The sequence below is a fragment of the Dama dama genome, chromosome 29, assembly GCF_033118175.1.
Source record: "Dama dama isolate Ldn47 chromosome 29, ASM3311817v1, whole genome shotgun sequence".
Classification (NCBI taxonomy): domain Eukaryota; kingdom Metazoa; phylum Chordata; class Mammalia; order Artiodactyla; family Cervidae; genus Dama; species Dama dama.
In genome coordinates this window covers 70235701-70259067 of record NC_083709.1, presented here as the reverse complement: position 1 = coordinate 70259067, position 23367 = coordinate 70235701, and the positions used below count along the sequence as shown (strand labels likewise).

Sequence of the window (23367 nt, the reverse complement as noted above, 5' to 3'; positions counted from 1 at the left end):
TCACTCTTAGCAGCTCCTCACTGTGCACCAGGTCACCAGAGCCAGAGCCGACATACAGGCCCCAGCCCAGGCCGGAGCCCTCAGCCTCCGCTCCCACCTGCAGAGAGAAAAGGTTCCCCAGCTTGGTTTCACCATCACGCTCCAAGGACAGGCATGTCCCTGAAGGTTTTCCAGCATTCTGGGCCCCTGTGAAGGCTGCTGCGGACTTCCCTTCTGGCTCTCACGCCCGGTCCCCTCTACGCTGCCTTCCTCCTCCTCTCCCTCCCGGCTGTGCAGCCAACACACGGCCGGTGCTCACACACAGGACACTTTCACAGCCTCTCATCCTCTCTTTTCCTGCGTTTCCAATCCCGACTCATCCTTCAAGGTCCAGTTCCATGGTCACCTCCTCCAGGAAGCCCTGCCCAACCCCATTTTCAGACAGAATTCACCTCTCCTGCTCTGTGTCCCACCAGCCTCTGTGGAGGTCTGGATTTGGCCGTAGGGCCACCTGGCTTTGAAGCTCAGCTGTGTGTGTCTGTCGGCCCCACTGGGCTGGGACTCCAGAATTGGCCCAGTCCTGAGACACCTCTGGGTGCCCAGGGTCCATCATGAGATCTGGCACCAAGAAGGCACTCAATGTCTACTTGTTGAATGTCATCAAATTCCTCCAAAGAACAAAAGGAAACTTCCAAAACACCTTTCTGGTACTTAACTCCTGAGGCTGGGAACCAGGCAAAGCCTCCTTCAATCATCAAGTAAGGAGGATCTGGGACAGGGGTTAGAGCTGAGTCTGGGCGGGTTGCGGTGGTGTGTGTGGGGGTGGGAGAAGAGAGGTGATGACGTGGAAGTGGGGAGACAGTGAGGAGGCTGCTGTCACTGTCCGAGGGGTGAGGAGGCACTGTACAACCAGACTGAGGGCCTTGGGGACTGACTGGATCAGCGAGGCGGGGAAGGCACTTGAGGACATTTCCTGGCTTCTCTCTTGGTGATCAGGAAGATGGGGTACCACTCCCAGAACGGGGGAACCCTGCAGGGACAGCAGGCCTAGGAGCATGGTGACAAGTCCCGCTTGGGATGCGAGGGACCCAGGGGCCTTTCCAGGCACAGGATAGAAAGGCGCTTTATAAATATAAAACTCCTGGGCTCCAGGAGAGAGTCCTGGTCCAGGAGTGAGCGCTGAGCTCTGCCTGGAGGGCACTTGGGAGGAGAATCCTCTGGGGCTGTTTCGTGCATCCCTGGCCCTGGCACTTTGCGCACGCGACAAGCATGGGTAGGAACCTCACCGTGGGTTCAGTAGGCCCGGCAGGTCCAGTGGGGCCAGGAAACCCCTCCTCAGCTTCACCCTAAAGAGAACAAGATGTCAGTGGAGCACTGGGCACTCCCTCTTCCTGTCCCCGTCTCTCTGCAGAAACGATGCTCATCTTCAGAGGAGGCTTATGCAGGAGCTTTATAAACCTAATTTGTTGAGCATGTACCACACGCCAGGTAAAATTTTCCAGGTATTAGCTCATCTGATTCTCACCACGCCCAGGGAGAAGGTCTACATCCCCATTATACACACGAACAGACAGAGGGGTGTGGCAGGGCCAGGCCTGGGTGTCCCTCTCACCCACTACCTTGGGTGAGTCTAAGATTCAAAATCATCCAAAAGATACTTCAGAGTGGGTGCTCCTGTCACTGTCTTTGTTGTGCTTTTAAACCATTTGCTGAGGCATCAGGGTACCTATTTCAGCTCGTCACAGATTCCAGACACGGGCACTCAGGGTGATGTATCTCCGCAGGTTATGTGCAGGGTGGAATGCCGCACACTCGTTTCTCCCTTTCTCCTTTCTCCCCCCTCCCCATCTCTCCTCTTTTTTGTTGTTGCTTAGATACTAAGTCATATCTGTTTTAGGACCACACGCAAGGCTCTTCTGTCCAGGGGATTTCCCAGGCAAGGATACTGGAGTGGGTGGCCGTTTCCTCTTTTAGGGGATCTTCCCGACCCCGGGACGGATAGCGTGTCCCCTGTGTTGGCAGGCAGATTCTTTACCACTGAGCCACCAGAGAAGCCCCAACCTCTCTTCTCAGAAATTTTAAAAAATTTCATTGGAAAAGTCAGAAGCACCCTTGGTGGAAATACCACCATATATTAAGAATTTATCAACCACCACTGTTCTGCTACTTGAAGGCCATACTTGCTGACATTTAGAAAGGGCATTTCCTTCCCAGGCTTTTGCATGTGTCTATTTTTAAATAGTTAAGACCACACAGTATACTGAATTTCATAACTGGCTTTTTTCACTTAGCATTATACAGTAAGTATTTTCCTCTGTTCTTAAATACTCCTAGTAAGTTTAATTTTAATAGCTGCATAATGTCCCATTATTTGAACATCCTTGAATTCAGTTAACTCCCCTATTGTTGGCTAAACTGTATCCAGTTTTCTTTTTCCATTAGGGGCAATACCGAGATTAACATCCATGTACAGAAAGCTTTTTTAATATAAGACTACTTCTTTTAGCATTGATTCCTAGAACAGAAGTGCCTGGGTCAACAAAACGCAATTTATGGTGCTTATATGTGTTGACACAGAACTTCTCAGAAGCAGTCAGCCACTACACTGCCTCCAGCATCGTGGTCTCACCAGGTCCTCACCAAACACCAGCTTCTCAAAGCACAAAATATAAAGGCTCTAAGGACAACTGAACCAGGGTTCCCAACAAATCAATGGCAAAAAGAACCAAGTAGGTGGGAGACAATCATAGACTAAAACAGACTTAAGAGACACATCAACCAAACAGTGTAGGCCCTGTTTGGATTCAGAACCAAACTAACCATAAAAAGGCATTTTTAAATGGCCAGGGTATTAGATGATGTGAAGGAACCATTGTCGGCTCAGATGGATAATGACATCCATTATCACCCACTGATGGATGATACCGTGGCAAAGGGGAAAAACGTCCCAGGTCAACCTTTTAACAATACATATTAATATGTTTTTGAGTTAAATGATATGATGCTTGGGATTTGCTTTAAAACACTCCAGCCTTCCCCTTCCCTCCACTCCAAAAAGATAGCTGTGGGAGGTGGAACAGATAAAAGGAAGATACATAATGCTGCTGACTGATGTATATGAGGAGGTTTATTATACTATCGTAAGTCCTTTCGGGACTTTTTAGAGTTGCCATAATTAAGAAGTTTTACAAAAAGAAGAAGGAGAGCTGGCTCTGTGTGAGGGCGCATGGCCAGCCAGCACAGCTGCCCCTGATGTGGCATCTCCGTGGGGAGATGCAGTCTTGGGGTTTCGTGTGCTCCTTGGGGTGAGGAGCAGAGGAGCAGGGGGACTTCACTTAGGGAGTCACAGCACAGGAGCTGGGGGCCATGGGCATCACAGCCAGCCCAGTGGGTTCCACGTTCATTGTCTAGTCGAGTCTCTTGGGAGCGTGAACCCTGGCATCAGGAGCTCCTCCACTGGCGTGGCAGTGGACTCAGACGCCTGCAGCAACCTAAGCACCCCAGGTGTCTCCAAGATGCAGAAACGTTTAAAAACCAGAGCTCTTGCTCACCTTCTCCTTTTACAGAAAGCAACACCATGACTCACCACAAGTCAGAACCTCAGCCTCCCGGCTTCCAGCCTCAGGCCTCCTCACTACACCGCACTCTCGGGGATGCTCCAGGGCATGAGCTTTGCAGGCCAGCGTGCCCGGGCTCAAATCCTGGCCCTGGTCTTAGGGGCATGCCAGAGCAGGCAGGTCCCTCTACCTAAGTGTCGCTCCCCTTGCCTGGGAAACAGAGATGACGCTCCTTGCACCAGAGAGTGCAAGGAGAATCAGATCAACTTGGAACCCAGAGTGCTTAATCAATGTCCATGCAAAAGGCTTATTTCTTGCCCCTTCACTGTGAGTTCCTTGGGGATAGGAACGAGGTCATATTCATCTCAGTTTCCCAGTGTATAGACTGAGGCCCTGAGTTGCTGTGCATTGAGTCATGAGAACATCAACAAGTGAATGAACGAAAAATAAAGCGACACCGCAGAGCTTGATAAGCACCAGATGCCGCACAGTGGGCGCTTGGGACTTGCAGCTGGCTCTCGGATGCACCAGCCCATAGGCCCTCCAGTCCCGGGTCAGCCCTGGAGCACTGCGGCTGAGGGACCTGTGCCTGGAGGTTGACTCAAGGCTCTGAAAGCATGTGTGACCAAGTGCTACTCGCGGAGCTGGCAAGCCCACGCTGGTCACCAATGGAATACTTTCCTTTAAAAATATTGACACTTAAAGGGCAATTTAATTCCCCAGTTCACACAAGCCCATGCTGAGGACTGGCTCTGGGTTTCCCACTTCCAAAAGACAAAGTCACAGCCCTTAAGTAGTGACAACCTCACACCTGCGCACAGAACTTTCCAAACATTCGCTGACCTGCATTTCTGACCTGACATCACAGCCTCCCTCTTTCACGGATGAGGAAACTGAGGCCCAAAGAAAAGGATTTGCCTGAAGTCATATAGTTTCGACCCAGAATTATAGGAACTCGTGTTACAAGGCGCTGAAGGTAATGCAACCCTCTCCCCACCCAACACACACACACCTTTGATGCTTCTGTTTACTTTGCAGTCTCTGCCACATCTTATAAGCTTTCTCACCTTCAGAATGGGAATCTCATGACATTTTAAATGGGCCTTTGTACCTTTCGGCAGGTCTGCCTGTTAGACTCACTTCAATTAAAGATGTGGGCAACTTGGGACACAAAGCCAGCCGCCCGAGGTTCTTTCCTCTTGCTTTATCTCTACAAACTGCAGTGTGTTCGCTCAAAAGCCCCAGTTCTGCATGTTGCAAACCAAGATGAAAACCCAGGCCCTTCCCACGACTCTAGCCTTTCTGTCCATCCTCTGTCAGACTGGCCAAGTCAAATCTTCACACCTCTACGTGAAGTGAAATTCTCACTTACCGGAGGGGCCCCTCCTTCAGCGGCTACCGAGGGTGAGGGGAGCGGGGGCCCCTCAGGGGGGGCGCTGCCCAGCGCGTCTGCCGCAGCCGCAGTAAGGGGCTCCTCTGTCATGGCTGCTGTGACGTCTTCGTCACCAGGACCCTGAGAAGCCAAAGCAACGTAAGGACTCGTGTCGCCTCACCCACAAGGCCGTGTGCCCACTGCTGCTGGGGCGTTTTGTCGATGGTCCTTTGAGGGGTGCTAGCCCAGTTTCAAAGCACTTGCCTACTTACAACTGTCATTACCCCGGACACACTCACTGAAGCACAGGCTCATGACCCTCTTCTGAAACATGCATCTCCTCTAAGCCTTCCTCCCTAGCAGTGCTCACTGCCTCCCCCCAACCCCAGCAACGCGGTCTAAAGTTCTCCTCGGACAAAGCTGGGCGTAGGAGGGTCAGGACCAAGCCTGCTCCCCCGACCCCCTCTGCCATGCTCCTCAGTTACATCCTGCCTCCCTCTGTTGGTCCCCACCTAAATCCGTGCCCTAACGAAGTCGCCTGTGCATTTGGCTCTGGGAAGGCCAGCAACTGCTCCTGTCTCATGACCCTGACCTCCCTCCCCACTGTGAGCTGGAGAGGATGCTAGGAGACACCTACAGAAGTGACCCCTCGCTCGGGGGCCGCTGTGGGTGTGACGAAAGCCAGGTCATCGGTGGGGACCCCGCTGGCCTCTTCTTCCTCAAAAGTGCCGAGTGACACAGATGCTGTTGTTGTAGAGCCTTCTTCACTGATTGGACTCTGAAAGGAAATTGGTGCAAGGGATTGTCCACCTCATCCATATCTTGGGTTGCTGGGTGTGTGACCACAGGGAGGAAACGACTGAGGTCATCAGACAAAAGCATGGCCATAGCTCATCTAGGACCAGCCTTAGCCCACAGACCCCCCCAGAACTCCAGGCTTAGAATGCACCCCTCAGGTCATCTCCTCCCTGCCCCAGAGTCCCCTCCAAGACATCTCTGCTGGAAGCACATCTTCAGTGACGGGAACTCCCCGCCTGCACAGGAAGCCCTTCTATCTCCAGACAGCCCTGCTAGTTTAGTTTCTTTTCAGTAAAGACGGGAACCTGATCCCCAGTTTTCTCACCCTGTGACAAGGGATTTGCCTTTAAAGAAGAAGGGAACGTAAGCGGGGAGGGAAGCAAGGTGAAGAAGAAGAGGAAGAAAAAGAAAGAGCAGGTGGCAGTGACGATTAGTTAATTAAAATAATCCATGTAACCACCAAGTGGCCTGGGGAGCCCCATCACCTGGCACGCGCATACCCTCCCCACTGGAAAGTGTCCTTGTCTGGACATCAGTACCAGAGGTGAAAGGTCAAGAACAAATGTGTGGAAGGATCTCAAAGACCAGTGTTGGTGTGTGACGGCCTAATGACCCCCCGCTTTCACACACTCAGCAAGCATCTGCTGAGTCCCCAGCATCCGTAGGGATGCAGACAGATCTATGAGCAAGATGTGTGTGCTCCCCAGCCTCGCAGAGCCCACAGCCCAGCTGAGAGCCAGAAATGAGCAATTTACCAAGTCTACTCTTAATTACGATTGTGATGAGGCTTCCCAAAGAGACATTCGGGGGTGCTGTGAACGTGTCTGACAGGCAGACGTCACAGCGTGGGAAGCACCTTCCTAATAAAGTGATGTTTGAGCTGAACTCTAAGGATAAGCAGGAATTAAAGGAGGGAAGGCGGAGGAGGAAAAGGTCCAGGCAGACAGGAGAGGGGGTGGGAGGATTCTAAGGCAAGCAGGAGTGAGGCACGTTCCAGAAACTGAAAGAAGGCCAGTGAGGCTGGAGCACCGAGAGTGGGACAGTGGCCCTAGACGCGGCCCCGGGGCTGGTGAGGCTGAACCCTGCCGGCTGCGGCGCCCAGGTCGGGGAGCAGGGGCTGCAAGGAGGGTGGCGGGAAGTCTCCCATAGACAGCTGCCCCCACCAGGAGGAGCTGGGAGAGAGGGTGGAGGTGGCCAGGAGAGGCCTTAGCCATCGTCTGGGCTGGGGATGCGGTGGCTCGATCCAGGGGCCTGGCACTGGAGAAAGGTAGAGAGAGACACAAGTGTGATATGGTGAGGCAGAAAAATCAAGACTTGACGCAGTGTGACAGAACGTGGGAAGTACGGAAGAGAATTCTGGATTTGGCAGCTGGTGGATAAGGACTCCGTCGTCTGAGACGGGAACCTAGGAGTGGAAATAAGGAGCCTAGGTTTGAATCTGTGGCGTCTGAAGGACGTGCAGGATAGGCATTATGAGAGTGTCACTGGACAGACTGGCCGTGTCCTCGGATCCTTGCATCCTGCCTTCAGGAGACGGGAGCGGCCTCTCCATGATGCCTGAGAGGAGGGTGGACCCTGCCAGGGCCTGCTTGAACCTGGACCCTCCACTGCGCCCTCACCACCTGTGCTTCGCCCAGAAGTGGGCATGGCTGTGGCTGCCATCACCGCCCCCACTCACACCCAGCACGCCTCCACTCCCCGCCCGAGCCCTGCATCAGCCCTGCGCTGTCCCCGGGCCTCCGGGGCCCAGCACACCCACGGGCACCGGCAGACCCCACCTCTGAGGGAGTGTTTGTCAGAGAGGTGCCCCCTCCCCATTCAGGTTCTTCTGGATTTGCTGGACAGAATGGAGACCAGCCCACTCAGAAGGCTGGGATCTGCTCCCAGCTGTGACCCGCAGCCTTCCAGCACGTTACACTCTTTACCAGAGTGACCGCTTCTCCAGGGTCCTGGGTGGGCACAGGGAGGGTGAGTCCCCCGGTGGGCACGCTGCCGGCTTCTGCTCCCCTGGCAATGCTGACGGGCTCCTCGGCCTCCCCGGCTGCTGCTGCTGCTGAGCCTTCTTCGTTTTCTGGACCCTGAGTAGCAAGACATCAGCAGGGCCACCGTCACTGACCTGCTGCGCTATGGCTGGAGGGAAGGGAAACTGCCCTCCCTGAGGCCACCAACCGTCCCTGTGACAGATCTGACGGCTGTTCTCCAGGCCTTTACTCACTGGGATTCTCAGCAGGAGTTGGCATCACTGACCTCTCCTGCAGCAAGGCAACACCCCTGGTGCAGACCCAGACGTAGCCCCCAAACCCACCTGCCCACCTCCCGGCTTGCTTATTTCCTTCTTTCCCTGCTCAGGAGTCAAGGGATCTAAGATCCTGCTGTGACTACGTCACTTCCTCCGAAATACCCTTCAGGGACTCCCCACTTCCGCTGAGCGTTCCCAGCATCTGTGGTCTCGGAGGCCTGTCCAGCCGTTCCCCTCCCCACTGCGCGCGCCTGGCCCGCAGGCACTCTGCACTTCTGTAGGACTTTCGTGTTCATCTTGATGCCTCCGGCTTCTGCTCCTACTGGCCTGCCTCCTGGAAGACCTGTCTCACTCCCATCATGAGGCTACTTCTAAGCATCTCCCTGATCTCCCCTTCAGCACCCCTAACCCAGAAAGGCCTCCTGGACCCCCAGCTCTGGGTTCTGGGCCCCCTTTTGGGGGCTCCCCTGTGCTCCTCCTATCTCACCTCATCCCTCGCGGTCCCCCGGGGCTGGGTCTGTCCTTTTCACCTGGGGCCCAGGATAGCACACTACTCCACAAACAGCTGCTGAATCAGTCAACGGAGGCCCGGGCCTCCAGATCCGAGTCTACTTGGACTTGGCCCCACAAGGCTGCCACCCTGTACTTTGCAAGCAGGTGAGGGAGACCAGTGACTGCTCCCACTCGAGATGCCACCGAACTCCAGAAACAAGTGAAGTAGAGCATGCACGCTGAGCTGCTTACGAGAGTGACGCCCTCCCCGGGGTCCTCGGTGGACATGGAGAGGGTCAGTCCCCCGGTGGGCACACCGCTGGCCTCTGCTTCCCCAGCAGTGCTGACGGGCACCTTGGCCTCCCCTGCTGCTGCTGTGGCTGCCAAATCTTCTGTGTATGGACCCTGGGAACAAAGACATCACTAGGGACCGGCCCTGATCAAGATGGCTGTGGCTGGCAATTTGCATCTCTGTAGCTTCTTTCCTCAAAGTACTTTCTTATCTATGACGTTGCCCCAGCTCCACAAAAGCCCCAGAATCCCTGTGGCGGGAGAGACTGCAAGGCCTCTGTGCCTTCCGTCTGATTCCAAGCATCTGTTTGCCACACCAGTGGCTGGGAGATCGCTGCCTCCTGAGACATCTGCCCGAGGACTGGACACTTCAGTCTAGCCCCGTCTGCCTCCCCGTGACCACTCCTGTGAGCCCATCCGGAGCACAGAAAAAGGGTGAGTGTCCTCCCCCACGACAGTGCTCCAGAGATATGTAGGCAGAAACCCTGTCCTCCTCAGCCTTCTCAATACTGGACACCACTCCCTTCCCCTGTGACTCCGTTTCCTTAGAAAATTCACAGGCAGATTCTCTGAAGGTTACACAGCAGGTGCAGGATATGATGAGAAAGAGCGGCTTTGGCTGCTGGTGTCACCAGACCAACTGTGCTTTATCTCGGTTTCACAAAGGTTTGGTTTTGAAAAAAAATCTGGGGTGGGGTTTTGCTGTTTCATTGCAGAAAATAGTTCTTTTGATACTAAAAACACTAAGCTGATCAGTTAGATTTCTTTCCTGAAGGACTTAGAGCCTATAACCAGAATACAGAAAGGACCATTTCCCAAACTCACTGGGCTACAGAACTCTTTTCCCATATAACATTGAATCCTTATAGAATTATTGTCCCCCCAAAAAACAGAAAAGATGATGTTATAGGATTTTAACATATTATTGACCAGGGGATTTTTGCAGAAACTAAAGCCTTTGGTTGGCGATTTGTTATATAAGTGAATATTGAAGCACTCCAGTCAATAATGTTTGAGTAGCAAAAGACGCATTAATACATCTCTGGTCAATAAGTTGTTAAAATGAGATTTTATTCTGACTCAGTGTCAGCTAAAGTTCCAAAGGGCAAGTATAATTCAACAGGCTTCAGATAACCTCTGTTAACCTCTAAAAAAAAAAGAGCCAGACTACTTATGTGGGACATGCATAGAGACAATGAAAGGAAACGGAATCAGCTCTATCCTATCCTATTGGCCGGGCTATGTAAGAAAAGGGAAAGAATTCATTTAGGGGCTAAGCAATTAGAGAGTAAGAATTCCTTTCGGCAATTTCCTAGTGGTAGTGGATGGGAATCAGCCTGCCAACGGAGGACGCAGGTTTGATCCCTGGTCCAAGAAGATTCCACGTGCTGCTGGGCAGCTACGCCTGTGCACCATGACGGCTCAGCCTGCGCTCTAGAGCCTGGGAATTCAACTCCTGAAGCCCATTTGCCCTAGAGACTGTGCTCGACAAAAAGGGAAGCTGCCACAACGAGAAGCCCACGCACTGCAATGAGGAAACACTGGCTCATCATGACTAGTGAAAGCAACAAATACCCAGCACAGCCAAAAATAAATAAATACATTTAAAAAAATTATTAAAAAAACCTTCCTCTGGAGACAACTTTCTGTGTGCTGTGGCTCCCCCCACCCTCCACCACTTGTTTCGCAGAATACACAGTCTTTGGACTTTGGGAGACAGAGGGACTGGTGTTTGGTTCCTTCAGGGAAATACCAAAGGCAAAAGCAGGGAGCCATCTAGATGCAGAGTGAAGAGAGAGAGACAGAGAGAGAACTGTCCTGCTGTTGCTTTCCTGGAGATAGAATGATAACAACCGCTCCAAAAAGAGCCATTAAAGCCATCCTGAGATGAACTCAACCCACAGGGCCCCTAGAGGTTCAGGGTGACCGGAGGGTGGAAGCCCAGGAGGAAGTTAAAAGGTCAAAAATGGACTGGGGTCCTAGATCCCTTGCAGGAGGACCTCTGGGGAATCACAAAAGCCCCCATGAGAGAATATTCCAACAATAAGGCAACTTCCCCACAAAAGGCCCAGATCATAGTCTTGACCAGCCACATAAAACTGCCGTTTTTTTCCAGATGGGCCAGGCTCTGCAGATGCTGAAAACAGTTGCTGGGGGGTGGGTGGTGATGAGAGAGAGGAGAAAGAAGTAAGAAAATAGACAGGAAGTTCCCGTGCTTCCTTCCCTGCCTGGCTCCTGGTTGTATCTGTATTTTTATTAGATTTTTGATATTTCGCTGGACTGGATTTTGGAAATACCTGTGAAAATAGGCTGTTTACCAGACAGTGACTGGGAGAGAAGCATCTTGAATTTTCATCCCAGGAGAGGGGAAGGAATGAGCTGACACACAGTTCTTAGCAAAGGCCAGAGGTGAGAAGGTTCTGAGTTGGAGAAGGAAATGGCAACCCACTCCAGTATTCTTGCCTGGAGAATTCCAAGAACAGAGGAGCCTGGCAGGCTACAGTCCATGGGGTCTCAGAGACGGACACGACTGAGCAACTAACAGAGGTGAGAAACATGTTTTAATCTGGCACCCTCCCATGTCCAGTATTTTAAACAACTGGCTTTGCACGTGTAAAAGCCAATTTCCAAACAATACAGCGGACACACCTGCAACAAATCTGATTCTATCCTGAAGGGGCTCAAAGGGCAGAAGAGGCTGTGCATCTTCACAATAGGAGGGAGTCAGGTTCTGTGTTGAGAACCCAGTGTTCACCTCTGGGGAGGTCTGAGGACCAGCCTGAGCTGTGTCTCCTCCCCTGTCCTGGCACATCCTTGGGGAGCATCTTGGGCCCTGGGACTCCCACCTCCTCTGTACCAGAAAGAGGGAGGCAGTCTCCATGGTGCTCATCTAAAACTCTTGCAGCCTTCTGCAGTGCCCAAGACAAGTCACCATCAAGTCTGAAAGAAGCAAGCAAATGTACTACTGACTTACATGAAATTTACCATTCACTCACCTCTTCAGTGACATGCAGGAAGGCCCCATCCCCTGAGCCAGTGTCTGTAGCCGGGGAACCTTCCACAGTCTCAACTGTCTCCACTGTGCCATTCAGGATCTCACCAGACCCTACAGGAAACAGGCAGTTTTCAATGAATAACTGCACTTTGCAAGTGAAAAAGAATGAGGTTTCTTTTCATCTATGACTTGAAAAGATGTTCGTAACACAGGATTAAGAGGGAAAAAGTGTTGCAGAAAGACTCTGAAAGGCACTGTTGCAAGGTGGTTTCAATCACAGGCTCCAGCATCAGCTGTAGGGTCAGAACCCAGCTCTGCCATCTACTAGGAAGGTGACCTGTGGCAAGTCATTCAACGTGTGGCTCAGGCTGCTTGCCTATAAAGAAGGGATTGTAATTCCTATCTCATAGGGTCATTTTGAAGATTATGTGTTACAAAGATTAATTAAACTAACACAAGCACAGCACTGAGGACAGTGCCTGACACACAGTTAGCAATGGGTAAATGCTCCTTGTCAGTGTGATTCTGTATTTGTAAAAGGAAAAAAGTATTTGTATGAGAATACATGCTTCATTATCTTTAGATATATTATCACCAATATATAATTAATATTATTATACATAACATATAAAATATATAGATACATACATATACGTGTGTGTGCAGATAAACCACACATACTAGGCTAAACCACAGTACTTAATATTGGTTTCCTCCAGAGGACGGGAGAGGAAACTACCACTTTTTTGGTTCGTACGACTCTGCATTGATTGAACTGTTACCGCAAGCACATATTTCTTTTGCAATTTAAGAAACAAATGGAGTCCTAAAGCAAAGAAAAAGACGTTAAACGAACACGACTGCCTTCCTGTTATGGGCTCGGTCCCAGGCTATCTCGGCCATGCACTCCCTCCAGGAATCCTCCGGCTGGCAAGGGCCTCTCACCACCGCACAGTCGGTGGGCAGAGCCGAGGTAGGAGTCCCACGTCTTCGGTCTCCCACTGCCACCCCATGGCGTGGGACCTGCATATTAGCACCCTGTGAGTATTAGTCCCATTTTGCAGAGGAAGAAACAAATCCCACACAAGAGGCTGGGAGGGGCCCTGAGCCAGCCATTTACACACACGCTGTGCTCAGCCACACCCCGCGGTAAGGACGGGGTCGAAGGGAGGTGCTGAATATTCAAGGGACGCTGTGCCCACGTGCAGTTTAAAAAACTGAATGCCCCCGAGTCACCAGCCCCTCGCCACTCACTCCCGCATTCTGCCCACTCTGGCCACCAGGGGGCGCCGCGCAAGCAGCCGGGGGACCCCAGGCCTCTGCTTCCCCGCCCCTTGAAGGGTGAGGCTGAGGGTGGCCCCCAGGTCCTGTGCCGGGATGGTGTCAGCGACCCTTGGAATACAAGTCTTGGGAGGCTTTCCAGGGTTGGGGCTCGGGGTCCAGCTCCTTCCTCTAGAGATCTCTAGCCAGCTCTGCTGTCTCCGCCGGGCGTCTGCCCGCCACAGGAGGAATCTGGCAGACGCTGGGAACAGGCGAGCTGCGCTCAGAGCGGGCCCCAGCTCCTACGGACGCACTTCCAGCAGAGGCCTCGCCCCCGACCCCGCAGTCTCTGCCCGCTCCTTGCTCCGCTCTCTGTGATCCTAATCACGCCCCGGAGAGCAGCAGGCGCAGCTCACAAACCACCTCCACACCCGCAGCGGCAACACTCGACCCTCTCATCCACCCGGGAGGCAGGGCTTGTGCATGCTCCCGGAGGACTGAGGAGGAATCCAAAGCTTGGAAACGTTGAGCAGCCTTCCCAGACAGCAAATAGGTGGCTGAGCAGGGCTTCCGTCCAAGGGTCTTCTCTCAGCCCGCAGTCTTTCCACAGCTACGCCCTGACTCCTTGCTGGTATTGTGACTTTATTAAATTATTACACAATTTTTTTATTCAGTCCTGTATACCTTCTCTCATGAACAGACTTCCCAAGTTTACTTGCTAAAATAACATTCATTTACTGATGACAGTAAAAGTGTTAGTAGCTCAGGCTTGTCTGGCTCTTTCAACCCCATGGACTACAGCCCACCAGCTCTTCTGTCCAGGGGATTCTCCAGGCAAGAATACTGGAGTTGTTAGCCATTTCCTTCTCCAGGGGATCTTCCTGACTCAGGGGTCGAACCTGGGTCTCCTGCATTGCAGGCAGATTCTTCACCATCTAAGTCATCCTTTTAGACTTATAAAATACGGAAGAAAAAAGAAAATGAAAACCACCTATAATCATGCCACCCAGAGATAACTACTCACAACATTTCGTTCTATATCATTCTAACACACACACACACATACAAACACACACACACAGCTCTACGTGGCAATATATAAATAGATATAAGTAACATATATTCAACGGAGAAGGCAATGGCACCCCACTCCAGTACTCTTGCCTGGAAAATCCCATGGACGGAGGATCCTGGTGGGCTGCAGTCCATGGGGTCGCTAAGAGTCGGGCACGACTGAGCAACTTCACTTTCACTTTTCACTTTCAGGCATTGGTGAAGGAAATGGCAACCCACTCCAGTGTTCTTGCCTGGAGAATCCCAGGGACGGGGACCCTGGTGGGCTGCCTTCTATGGGGTCACACAGAGTCGGACATGACTGAAGTGACTTAGCAGCAGCAACATATATTCATATTTAGGGTCATAGCACACATATAGTTTTGAAAGCTGCTTTTCCTACAGAGCTCACCACAACCATGTCCCTGGGTAATTAACTCTTCTGTGTCACCAGTTCCAGGGCTGCACGTGTGAATGTGGGGTGTCTTATACCTAAATCTCGGTGCTCTGGTGTTAGCTATAACTTACTTCAATTTGAATAGCTACCCCTCTGATTAAGGGCAGAAAACACAGGTTGATCTCAGGCTGTGGGCACATGTCCAGCTGCTGCCTGGGGGATCTGTCAGACCGTGGCCTTCTGCCGGGGCTCCTCTGTATGGCTGATCCATGCTGAGAGCCTTGGGTGGGGAACCGGGAGGCCAGGGCCTGCTGATAACCTCCTGGGTGTCTGCCATTCTCTGGCCATCAGTTAGTTTCTGACAAGTGCCAACAGGAGTTTACATGGCCTGATCCTCTGAGAGTCGGTGAGTTTGTGGCTAAGGCTGGGAAGAGTGAGGATTCTGGAGTCAGGCCTGAGTGCTGGCTCAGTTCTACCACTCACTAGCTGTGTGACTGTGGACACGTTGCTCACCTTTCCAAGCATCGGTTTTTCCATCTGTAAAATCCTGGCTAATACTACCAACTAGGAGATGTGTTGTGGGGATTGGAGAGGAAGTATATAACACTTGGCACACAGTAGGTATTGAGTAAACAGTTACAATGATCACAAGCTTTTCACACCCCAGGCCCTCTTAGAGGGGTGGAGTCTGGGGGTTAAAAGTTCTTGGCATCAAGATTAAATGCCAGCTCTGCCATTTATGAGCTGTACAGTCTCAGCGGGGTGATATCACTTCTCCATGACTTGACTTCTCCATCTTATTTGTAAGATGAGGATGACTGCCGCCCCTTACTCAAGGTTGAGGGGAAAGTCAAGTGAGATGCTCCACACATACATCATCTGTACATAAACACATCACCCAGTCGTCACTCAACATATCCCACTGAGTGTGAAGGCGCTCCGGGGACTTGCCTTGCTCAGAGCTGCTGTGCGGGGCAGCAGTCAAGTCGCTGGCTTCCGTGGTCCCTTCAGGTACAGGCTCACCGGAAAGCTCTGCATCCTCAGAGGCAGGGGATGGAGTTGGAGGTGTGTGTATGGGTTCAACTTTTGCTTCTTTAGACTGCAGGGGGGGAAAAATGAGACCCAGAAGGATTTACTTGGCATGAGAGCAGAAAAGATGGCGATGAATATCACTGGAGAAAACAGTATCTCCACAAAAGCTGAGCAAACCCAGGAAGCCTTATCCTGCCTATTGTGTACCTGGGTCATCACGGATCTCCCCCAGCCCCTGAAACAGGTGCATGTGGAGGTAATTAAATTTTGTTCAGTTTACAGCGAGACTCTGCGACTCTCAGATGAAGCTCTTGGAGAAGAGATTGCATGCCTGTGACCCCTGCATCCCAGGTCAGCACGGAGAAGGTGCTCAGTGAAGATGTGTTAGAGGGAGGAGACAGAAGGAGGGAGGGAGGGAGGAAGGGAGGACAGAAGGAAGGAAGAAAAAAAGGAAAGAGGGAGGAAGGGAGGGAAGGAGAGTGGGAAGAAGGAAAGAAGAGAGGGAGCAATGGGGAAGAGGGCTGTGTTCAGTGAAAGCTGGATAAATCCAACCCCAGATGTATACTGATCATGCAGGCCTATGAAAATAAAAGACACGTATGGTTTCCTTTCTAGGAAACTTCAGTTTCTGTGCAGCTTTTCCAAAGCCAACCTGTATCTTAACCACCTTTGCCAACTAGAAAACAACAAACAAAACCACCAACAGTTGGTTCAGAGACCTAGGTAGAAATCCTGATAAAGGGTAGCAAAGGTCATCCCCAGACCCAGAATCAAATAGCAGTTCCTGTGACCCAGGGCTCATCAGTGGTCAAACAGTCTCATCATTTTCTGAGCTCAAGGGACTGGGGTGAACAGAAGGATTCGCTGACCAGTGTTGGATCTGTGGTATGAACAGGACATAACTAAGACATTAAGGTTTCAGGGTAAATTTCTTACCACAACCATCACTTACCTATCGTGACTAATAACAGAAGGTTATTTCCTTAAGGTCAGAACCTAGTATATAAATGATGAGTCTCTAGTCCATCAGAACAAGGGAGATTCTTATGGGCCCCGCAACTTAGGATTTAATGGTTCAGTTCTCATAATCAAACTCAGGTCAAATCCCAACTTCCCTCTTATTAGCTATGTTATGTTGAGTAAGTCATATAACCTCACTGAGCCTCAGCTTCCTCCCCTATAAAATGGGGCCAATAATAACTACTGAAAAGGCATACAGTGCACAGAGGTGCTTGGTAAAGGGCCAGGTCCAGAGCATGAGCCCATAAATGGTAACCATCATCCACATCACTAGATGTGATTTCTCTGGGTATTGATATTAAAGGTAATAATTATGTTTTTGCTCATCTGCACTTGTTTTTTCAATAATGAATATGGAATATTTCTGTAGTAAAAAAAAAAGATGCAGTTTACTGCACTATAAAGTTTCCAAGGTGAGAGCAAGGATGGAAGACTTCGAGAAGTGGAGCCTGGAAGAATAAACTGTTTCAGAAAGCAGGAACAGAGGAAGGCGCTGAGGGAAGAAGGGACAAGCGCTTGGAGAGGGTCGGAGAATGGGCAGGGGGAGGGAGCCGGGGGAGACAGCAAGAGGGATGGCACTGGCTCTTAGGTGAGAAGTCTGGGCTTGTCCTAGGAGCAACAAACAGCCTCCCTTGGGGATCAGGACGGGGGAATCGGGCAGGTGTGTCCTGTAGGGAGTTCACCCTGTGGTTAATGAGAGCATGGACCTGGGGGGCTGAGGTTTCGGCCAGGAGGCCAGGAGGAGGCACTGAAGAAGCCTGGTGAGGCAGGAACCAGGAGTGGGAGCAGGACGCAGGCACGCTCCCGCCCGAGGAGAGGCTGGGAAGAGCCCCGAGGAAGAACTCCGCATTCCCAGCTGCATGGCGGTCCAGCAGAGCAGTAAGGACCTCTGCCCCAAGCAGACCCTCTCCTCTCCTCTCCCTGCCAAGGGTCCAGCGGAAGCCACTTCACACGCTCCCCTGATGGGGCCAAGAAAGCCCGTGTCTACCCTGGAGCAAGGCTGCTGGTGGCCGGAAGCCAAGTGGCTTCATAAGGGACGTGGGATTTGAGGTGAGGCCGCTAGGGCAGGGCAGGGTGGGCTCAGCTTAGTAACTCCATGTGGCAAATGCTGAGTGACAGGGAGTCACTGCCTCCAGCCTGTCAGCTAAAAACCTCTTTAGACAAACTCCCACCCACGTAGCCATGAAGCTTGGGCTCACGGCAGAGCTGGTGAGTTGACCCCGGGCGGTCAGGGTCAGGGCTCCTGCCTCCCACAGGCTGCTGCTGGCTTTCAGGGGTTAGTGTAGATGGAGAACCAGTGTGGCCTGCGACAAAATGGGAATGTTGAGTCTTTAATTTTAAATTAAAATCTGGTAATTTGCTGGCCCACCTTCAACACATATCTCTTGAGGCCCTACTATGTTCCATGGCTTGGCTGATCCCTGGGATATGGAAATGAATTAATAAGAAGGGCGTCTGTCCTTGAACTGTTGGACGATTGGGGAGACACAGACCCAGACACTACTCTCTGCGAGATTACGGGACAGACACCCACACGTGAGGAGGGGCGCGTGGCCGTGGCCTCCAACGAGGGGCTTCGGACTGGACCCTGGAGGCGTGGGAACTGGCCAGGCAGAGATGGGATGGGTGAGGGCCCGCCCGGCAAATGGAACTGCAGGATCCAGGCACGGACAAGGGATGAAAGGGCTGGGTGTGCTGGGCGTCTGTGAGCCTCGGGCGCAGCTGGAAGAGAGGGCCTGGATGTGGAGAAAAACCCTCTGCAGAGCTTTGTGATAGACAGACCCTCAATCTCACTCCACTCATTCACGCATCTGAATGTCTGGGCGTGCGCCCAGGCAAGGGGCTTTTTCTAAGACCGTCTCGCAGCTCCGCCCACCCCCCCATACATACACACGCTATATATAAATACATACACACACACTCAGGACTCTGATGCACAGCCAGGGCTGAGAACCAGAGGGCATTAATTCTAACTCAGCAAAGATAGAACTTTCCAGAAATGGAAAGGTGTGCCAGCAGACACTGACGTGGCAGGAGGATGAATGGGGCAGCAGGGACTCTGCCCTAAACGGGGAAGGAGGCGAGGAGGGGCTGGCTTGCCAAGGCCCTGACGGCTCAGGCAGTCCATGATTCCGTCTGAGGGTCATGGCTTGTATCTAGGAGGGTGGCAGGTTGCAAAGGGTGAGGACAGGGAAGTGAGACTCATTCCAAGAGAAAAGTCAGATAGAGAAGGGAGGGGCACGTCTGAGCCGAAGAGGGAAATTCCCCAGTCCTGGGGCGGGGAGCCGGGGAGGGGAGTTTTCCAGGGCAGGGGGAGAGGGGGCCGTCCCCAGTCTGGGGCTGACGTGACTGCCAGCGGCCCGCACCAGGCTAGAAGCCCGGCTCTGCCGCCTCCAGGCTGCACACCCTCAGGCCACACTTTGCACTCCGCGCACCTCAGTGGCTCCTCCTCGCATTCGCCCTGCGAATGCGGTTACAGCCGTGCCCGACCCGCCTCCTCCTCCCTGGCGCCCCGTGCTCTTAAGCCCCACGTCATGTCCGTCCCTCAGGGCCACCTGGGCTGTTAGGCTCTCTGCCCGAGTCAGCCTCGCTCCGAGCTGTGAGCTGGCTCACAGGGGGGCAGCATCAGACCAGGGAGCCAGGAGGACCGTGGCGCTGTGCCCTGCTGCCCGACGTCCCGGACACGCCAGTGGGGGGACGGGCCCATGGGATGCAGCTCAGCTCAGCAGACACCCCGAGTCACCACCCAGGCGGGCACCGTGGACCCCTCGCTTCCTCCATCACGGCTACCCCCAGATTGGCTGTGGGCCCGCGGGGCGGGGGCGGAACCCCTGCAACACCACCCAGGCCAGCAGCGCAGGGTCGCGGCCAAACCCTGGCCCTAGCCTCGGCTCAGCCGCACACCCGAGGCCCAGTCTCTTCCCTTCTTTGGACCTCAATTTGTTCCGTAGTACCAAGGGCAGCTTTCTGGACACCTCGCAACAGGAAGAGGAGACCGTTAAGCCCCTCTCACGCTTACAGACTCTGGTCCTGTTCTGCCCCGCCCACACCTCGGTCCCTGGAGGTCTATGACTTACAGCCTCTGACTTCTTGCCCGCTCCCTACTTTCTGCCATCAGAGATGTGCCTGTGGACTGAGCCAGACCAGGCTCAGAGATGGCTGGGGCTTCCGAGTCCAGTGACTCAGACACTGCTGGCTGTTTTTATTAGAACAGGCTCCTCGGTGTCTCCACAGTCTGATTCAGTGCTTTCAAAACCACTTCCTTGTCTCGGCCGCGGGACACATTCCCAGGAGGGAGGAGGCCCACACCACTGGGAGGATGCTGCCTTTCCCACGGGAGCAGAAAGGAGCTCCTGGGAGGGCTCTGCGTCTCATAGGAGTGAGGACCCCAACTTCCCTCTCATAGCCAGAGCCCCGAACAAGGGTGACAGCAGCCAGTTCCCATGTGCCAGGGACGGGGCCGAGACCTCTCCCTTGCAGAGCCTCATCGGACCTCACAAGGACCCCACAAGATAGCACTCTAACTGTTGTTTGGGGGAAGAAAGGCTGAGGCTCACAGAGGCTGAGTAAGTCACTGAAGCTCACACCGCTGGGAGGCGATGGGGCAGAGTTTGCCTTTGGACAGCCCTCCCCTGGTCACAGCGCAGGGCGGCAGCTGGGTACTGGCATTCCGCTACACTGAGGAGTTTGCGAAATGCCCACTGGCCAGTATTTTCCTGACTTCCCCCGGTGAGCTGCAGAACGAAGTCACAGATGTGAGGACAGAGACTCCAGACCAAGACTCTGGGTCCTCTTGGACAATGCCGAGCCCTCTAAAAGCGGACCAAGATGCCACTGCACAGAACCCAGTACTCACTGGGGCTTGAGTGTAGGTGACCGCTTCCAAGATCTCAGCTATTCCATCTGTCTCCTGGAGCCCGCTGGTCTCTCCAGATGCCTGTGTGGAGACAAATCATGTGGGCAGAGGGGGGAGAAAAGTTTATAACTGGGGAGTCATAGAAACAGACTCCTGTGGAGAAACAGGGTGCATGTAAAAGGAAAGATGTAGATGGAAGTGTACAGAGAAAGTGGGATGGAGGAGAAAGCATGTGATTTAGCTGTTCTTTTTGTCTCCTTCCACATTTTCTTGCTCAAACAAACAAACAAAAAATATCATCAATGTAGTCTCTCCAACATACCTACTTACATTGTGCCCAAGTGCCCTCCTATCTTGATCGAAAGGCACTCCCGCTCTGGTGACTGTCACCAGAATTTCTCACTGGGAACCATTACTTTTGAAGAACATCCTCCCCTTGTTACCTAGTCTTCACAATTAGCCCCCTGAGGGCAGCCAGGACACCGTGTGCCATGATTTTGTAACCTACTTGTGGACCCTTGGATTGTTTCTGTTCATTCAATTTTAATAGCACCATAGAGATTAAGCAATATACACATACAAGTTTTCCCTTCTCTCAGCGTCATGGGAATGCCAGGCTGGAATCATGGACTCGAGGAGAGCAAATATTCTCCCAGGGCCAAGTTCTACCTCTGAGGGGCTGGCTTTCCAACTACACTGGCAGCATTTTTTACTGAATGAATGAAAGCAGCTTATGCTTAGCTTTGGGGCTGACAGAGGATCGGAAGGTCTACGAATACCCCATGCTTTGCTGGCCTATGACTTTCCTTCTTTGTGCGGTGTCTTCTGCTGGGAATACCTTTTCTTCTTCATCTGGCTGACTCTTGCTTGTCACTGATCAGGTATCAACTCCTTCTTGACCGGCTTCCTATTCTTCCTTTTCCACCTTCCCGCCCTGTCTGACTTGTAGAATTTGGGTCTGAGGGCCAATCACACTCAGCTCTATCACTGCTTTTGGGTATGTCTGAACATCATGAGGATGCAGACGACCCCCAGTTCATCTCTTTACCTCCAGCATCTCCCTAGGTCTGTCAGCCTGCATGTACTCAGTCAGTCCTAGAGGGAGAGGGAGGAGGGAGGAAAACGGAAAAGGACCCATCTTTTTTTCCCTGCTTACCACCCCCTTTAACTGAGGAACTGATTCATTTGCCAAGCATAAAAGCTAAATTTAGGTTTGTTTTTATAAGAATTTACATTCAGAATGTCTTGGAATTTTTAACTTTAATTTTAGAATCCTGACACCCTTTCTTGGCAGGAAGTCTGGAAACCAGACCATTGACTGGCACAGCCATGGAAGAACCTAACACCTTAGAAGAAACACAACTCCCCCCCACCAACCCGCCACCGTACACCAAAGACATGGCTGAAGTTCTCAAAACTAATAACGAAGCCAAAAAGCTCAAAATAGGACCTGATGCAGCGTTTGCCAGGATAAGGGATTTCAGAGACTCCATGACGTTTGGGGTGAAAAACTGCCTGGATCCCAGGCCCTTCTCTGGCTGCTGGGGCTTCAGGGCCCACTGTGGGGGTGACAGGGAGAAGTGGGGGGGGCTCACCGAGGATTCTTCAGCTTCGCACATCTCCTCGGGAGTCCTGGGGTCAGGGTGGATGATGAGCTGCTGCACGGAGCCCTGGAGGAAAGCAGAGGGGTCAGAGGCCACGTTTACAGACCCGGTGTCAGTGGGATGCGTGGCTGCTTTTATACAGAGCAGAACCAGTGAAAGGACAGGAGTGAGAAGTGCTGCCCGAGGCCACGAGAAGAAAACCATGCCATCTCCAGGCCTGCGCTCATCACGGGGGACTCTCCCTGGGACAAGGTGAAATGAATCCCACTAACCAGAGAGGTCCTTGGAGAGCTCAATATTCAAAGTGCAGAGTAACAGCAGCCTCCTGACAGGGCCCCAGGTCCCTAACTTGTCAGCAATAAGCCCTACAGTATGCTCCTCCCCCACCAGAAAGTCTCTGCCCCATGGCTCAAAGCTTCCAGCGGGAAGGACTTGTCCCCAGAGTGGCTGTCAGCCAGGCTCCCTGCTTCCACTCTGCCTCCCCTCCCTACCCCCGACAGCCCATTCTGCATATGTGGTGGTGGTGTTGGTTGCTCAACTGTGTCCAACTCTTTGTGACCCCATGGACTGTATGTAGCCTGCCAGGCTCCTCTGTCCATGGAATTCTCCAGGCAAGAATACTGGAGTGGGTTGCCATTCCCTTCTCCAGGGGATCTTCCCAAGCCAGGGATTGAACTCGGGTCTCCTGCATTGTGGGCAGATTCTTTACCATCTGAGCCAGCAGGGAAGCCCATCTCCAAGTGAGAGCTTCAGAACTGTTCATTGGATTCCACCTTCTCAAAATCCATATTCCACTGTATTACAGATAAACCCAAACTCCAGCCCAGTCCTGTCTTGAATCAATTGGGAAGGTATCAGTAAGAATCAAAGTGAAAGTGAAAGTTGCTCAGTCTTGTCCGACTTTGCGAACCCATGGACTATACAGTCCACGGAATTCTCCAGGCCAGAATACTGGATTGGGTAGCCGTTCCCTCCTCTAGGGGATCCTCCCAACCCAGTAAGAATAGTGGTGACTAAATGAATGACTACAATAACTTGGGATTTGCTTTAGAATGGCTCATTCATAAAAATCCATTTTGACAGTAAAATCAGTCTTCCGATATTTCTTCAAGGCACATTGTCCCAAAGGAGAGAGAGCAACTACCTCACACTATCTCATCTCAGCTCTTCCACCTTTGCAGAAATTATATGCAGCCGTCACCTTTTCCAAAGATAAAATCACTGAAAGATATTACAAACCTTACCCTTTTTATAATGCCTAAAAACAGACAAAGTGCTTTCACACAGGCTAGCTCACATGAGTCTACAACCCCAAGTTTTCTAATCCCCACTCACAGATAAGAAAACACAGAAGATCAGAGAATTCAGCTGCTGTCTAAAATCATCAGGCTACACTGAAAACTCAGGACCAGAATCTTAGTT

At 52.2% G+C, this 23367-nt stretch overlaps 1 protein-coding gene across 3 annotated transcripts in view; it reads right to left on the bottom strand.

Moving 5' to 3' along the window:
* The window catches only part of COL15A1 (collagen type XV alpha 1 chain), a 101285-nt gene that overhangs the window by 43553 nt on the left and 34365 nt on the right, over positions 1-23367 (bottom strand). For all 3 annotated transcript variants that reach the window (XM_061132938.1, XM_061132937.1, XM_061132939.1), the window contains 10 exons: positions 21937-22011; positions 20342-20422; positions 15385-15532; positions 11725-11834; positions 8690-8842; positions 7632-7784; positions 5546-5686; positions 4909-5049; positions 1266-1325; positions 5-97 (listed from right to left, as the gene is read on the bottom strand). In XM_061132938.1, the coding sequence (XP_060988921.1) occupies positions 5-97; positions 1266-1325; positions 4909-5049; positions 5546-5686; positions 7632-7784; positions 8690-8842; positions 11725-11834; positions 15385-15532; positions 20342-20422; positions 21937-22011 (1155 nt within the window). The remainder of the gene's footprint in view (positions 1-4; positions 98-1265; positions 1326-4908; positions 5050-5545; positions 5687-7631; positions 7785-8689; positions 8843-11724; positions 11835-15384; positions 15533-20341; positions 20423-21936; positions 22012-23367) is intronic.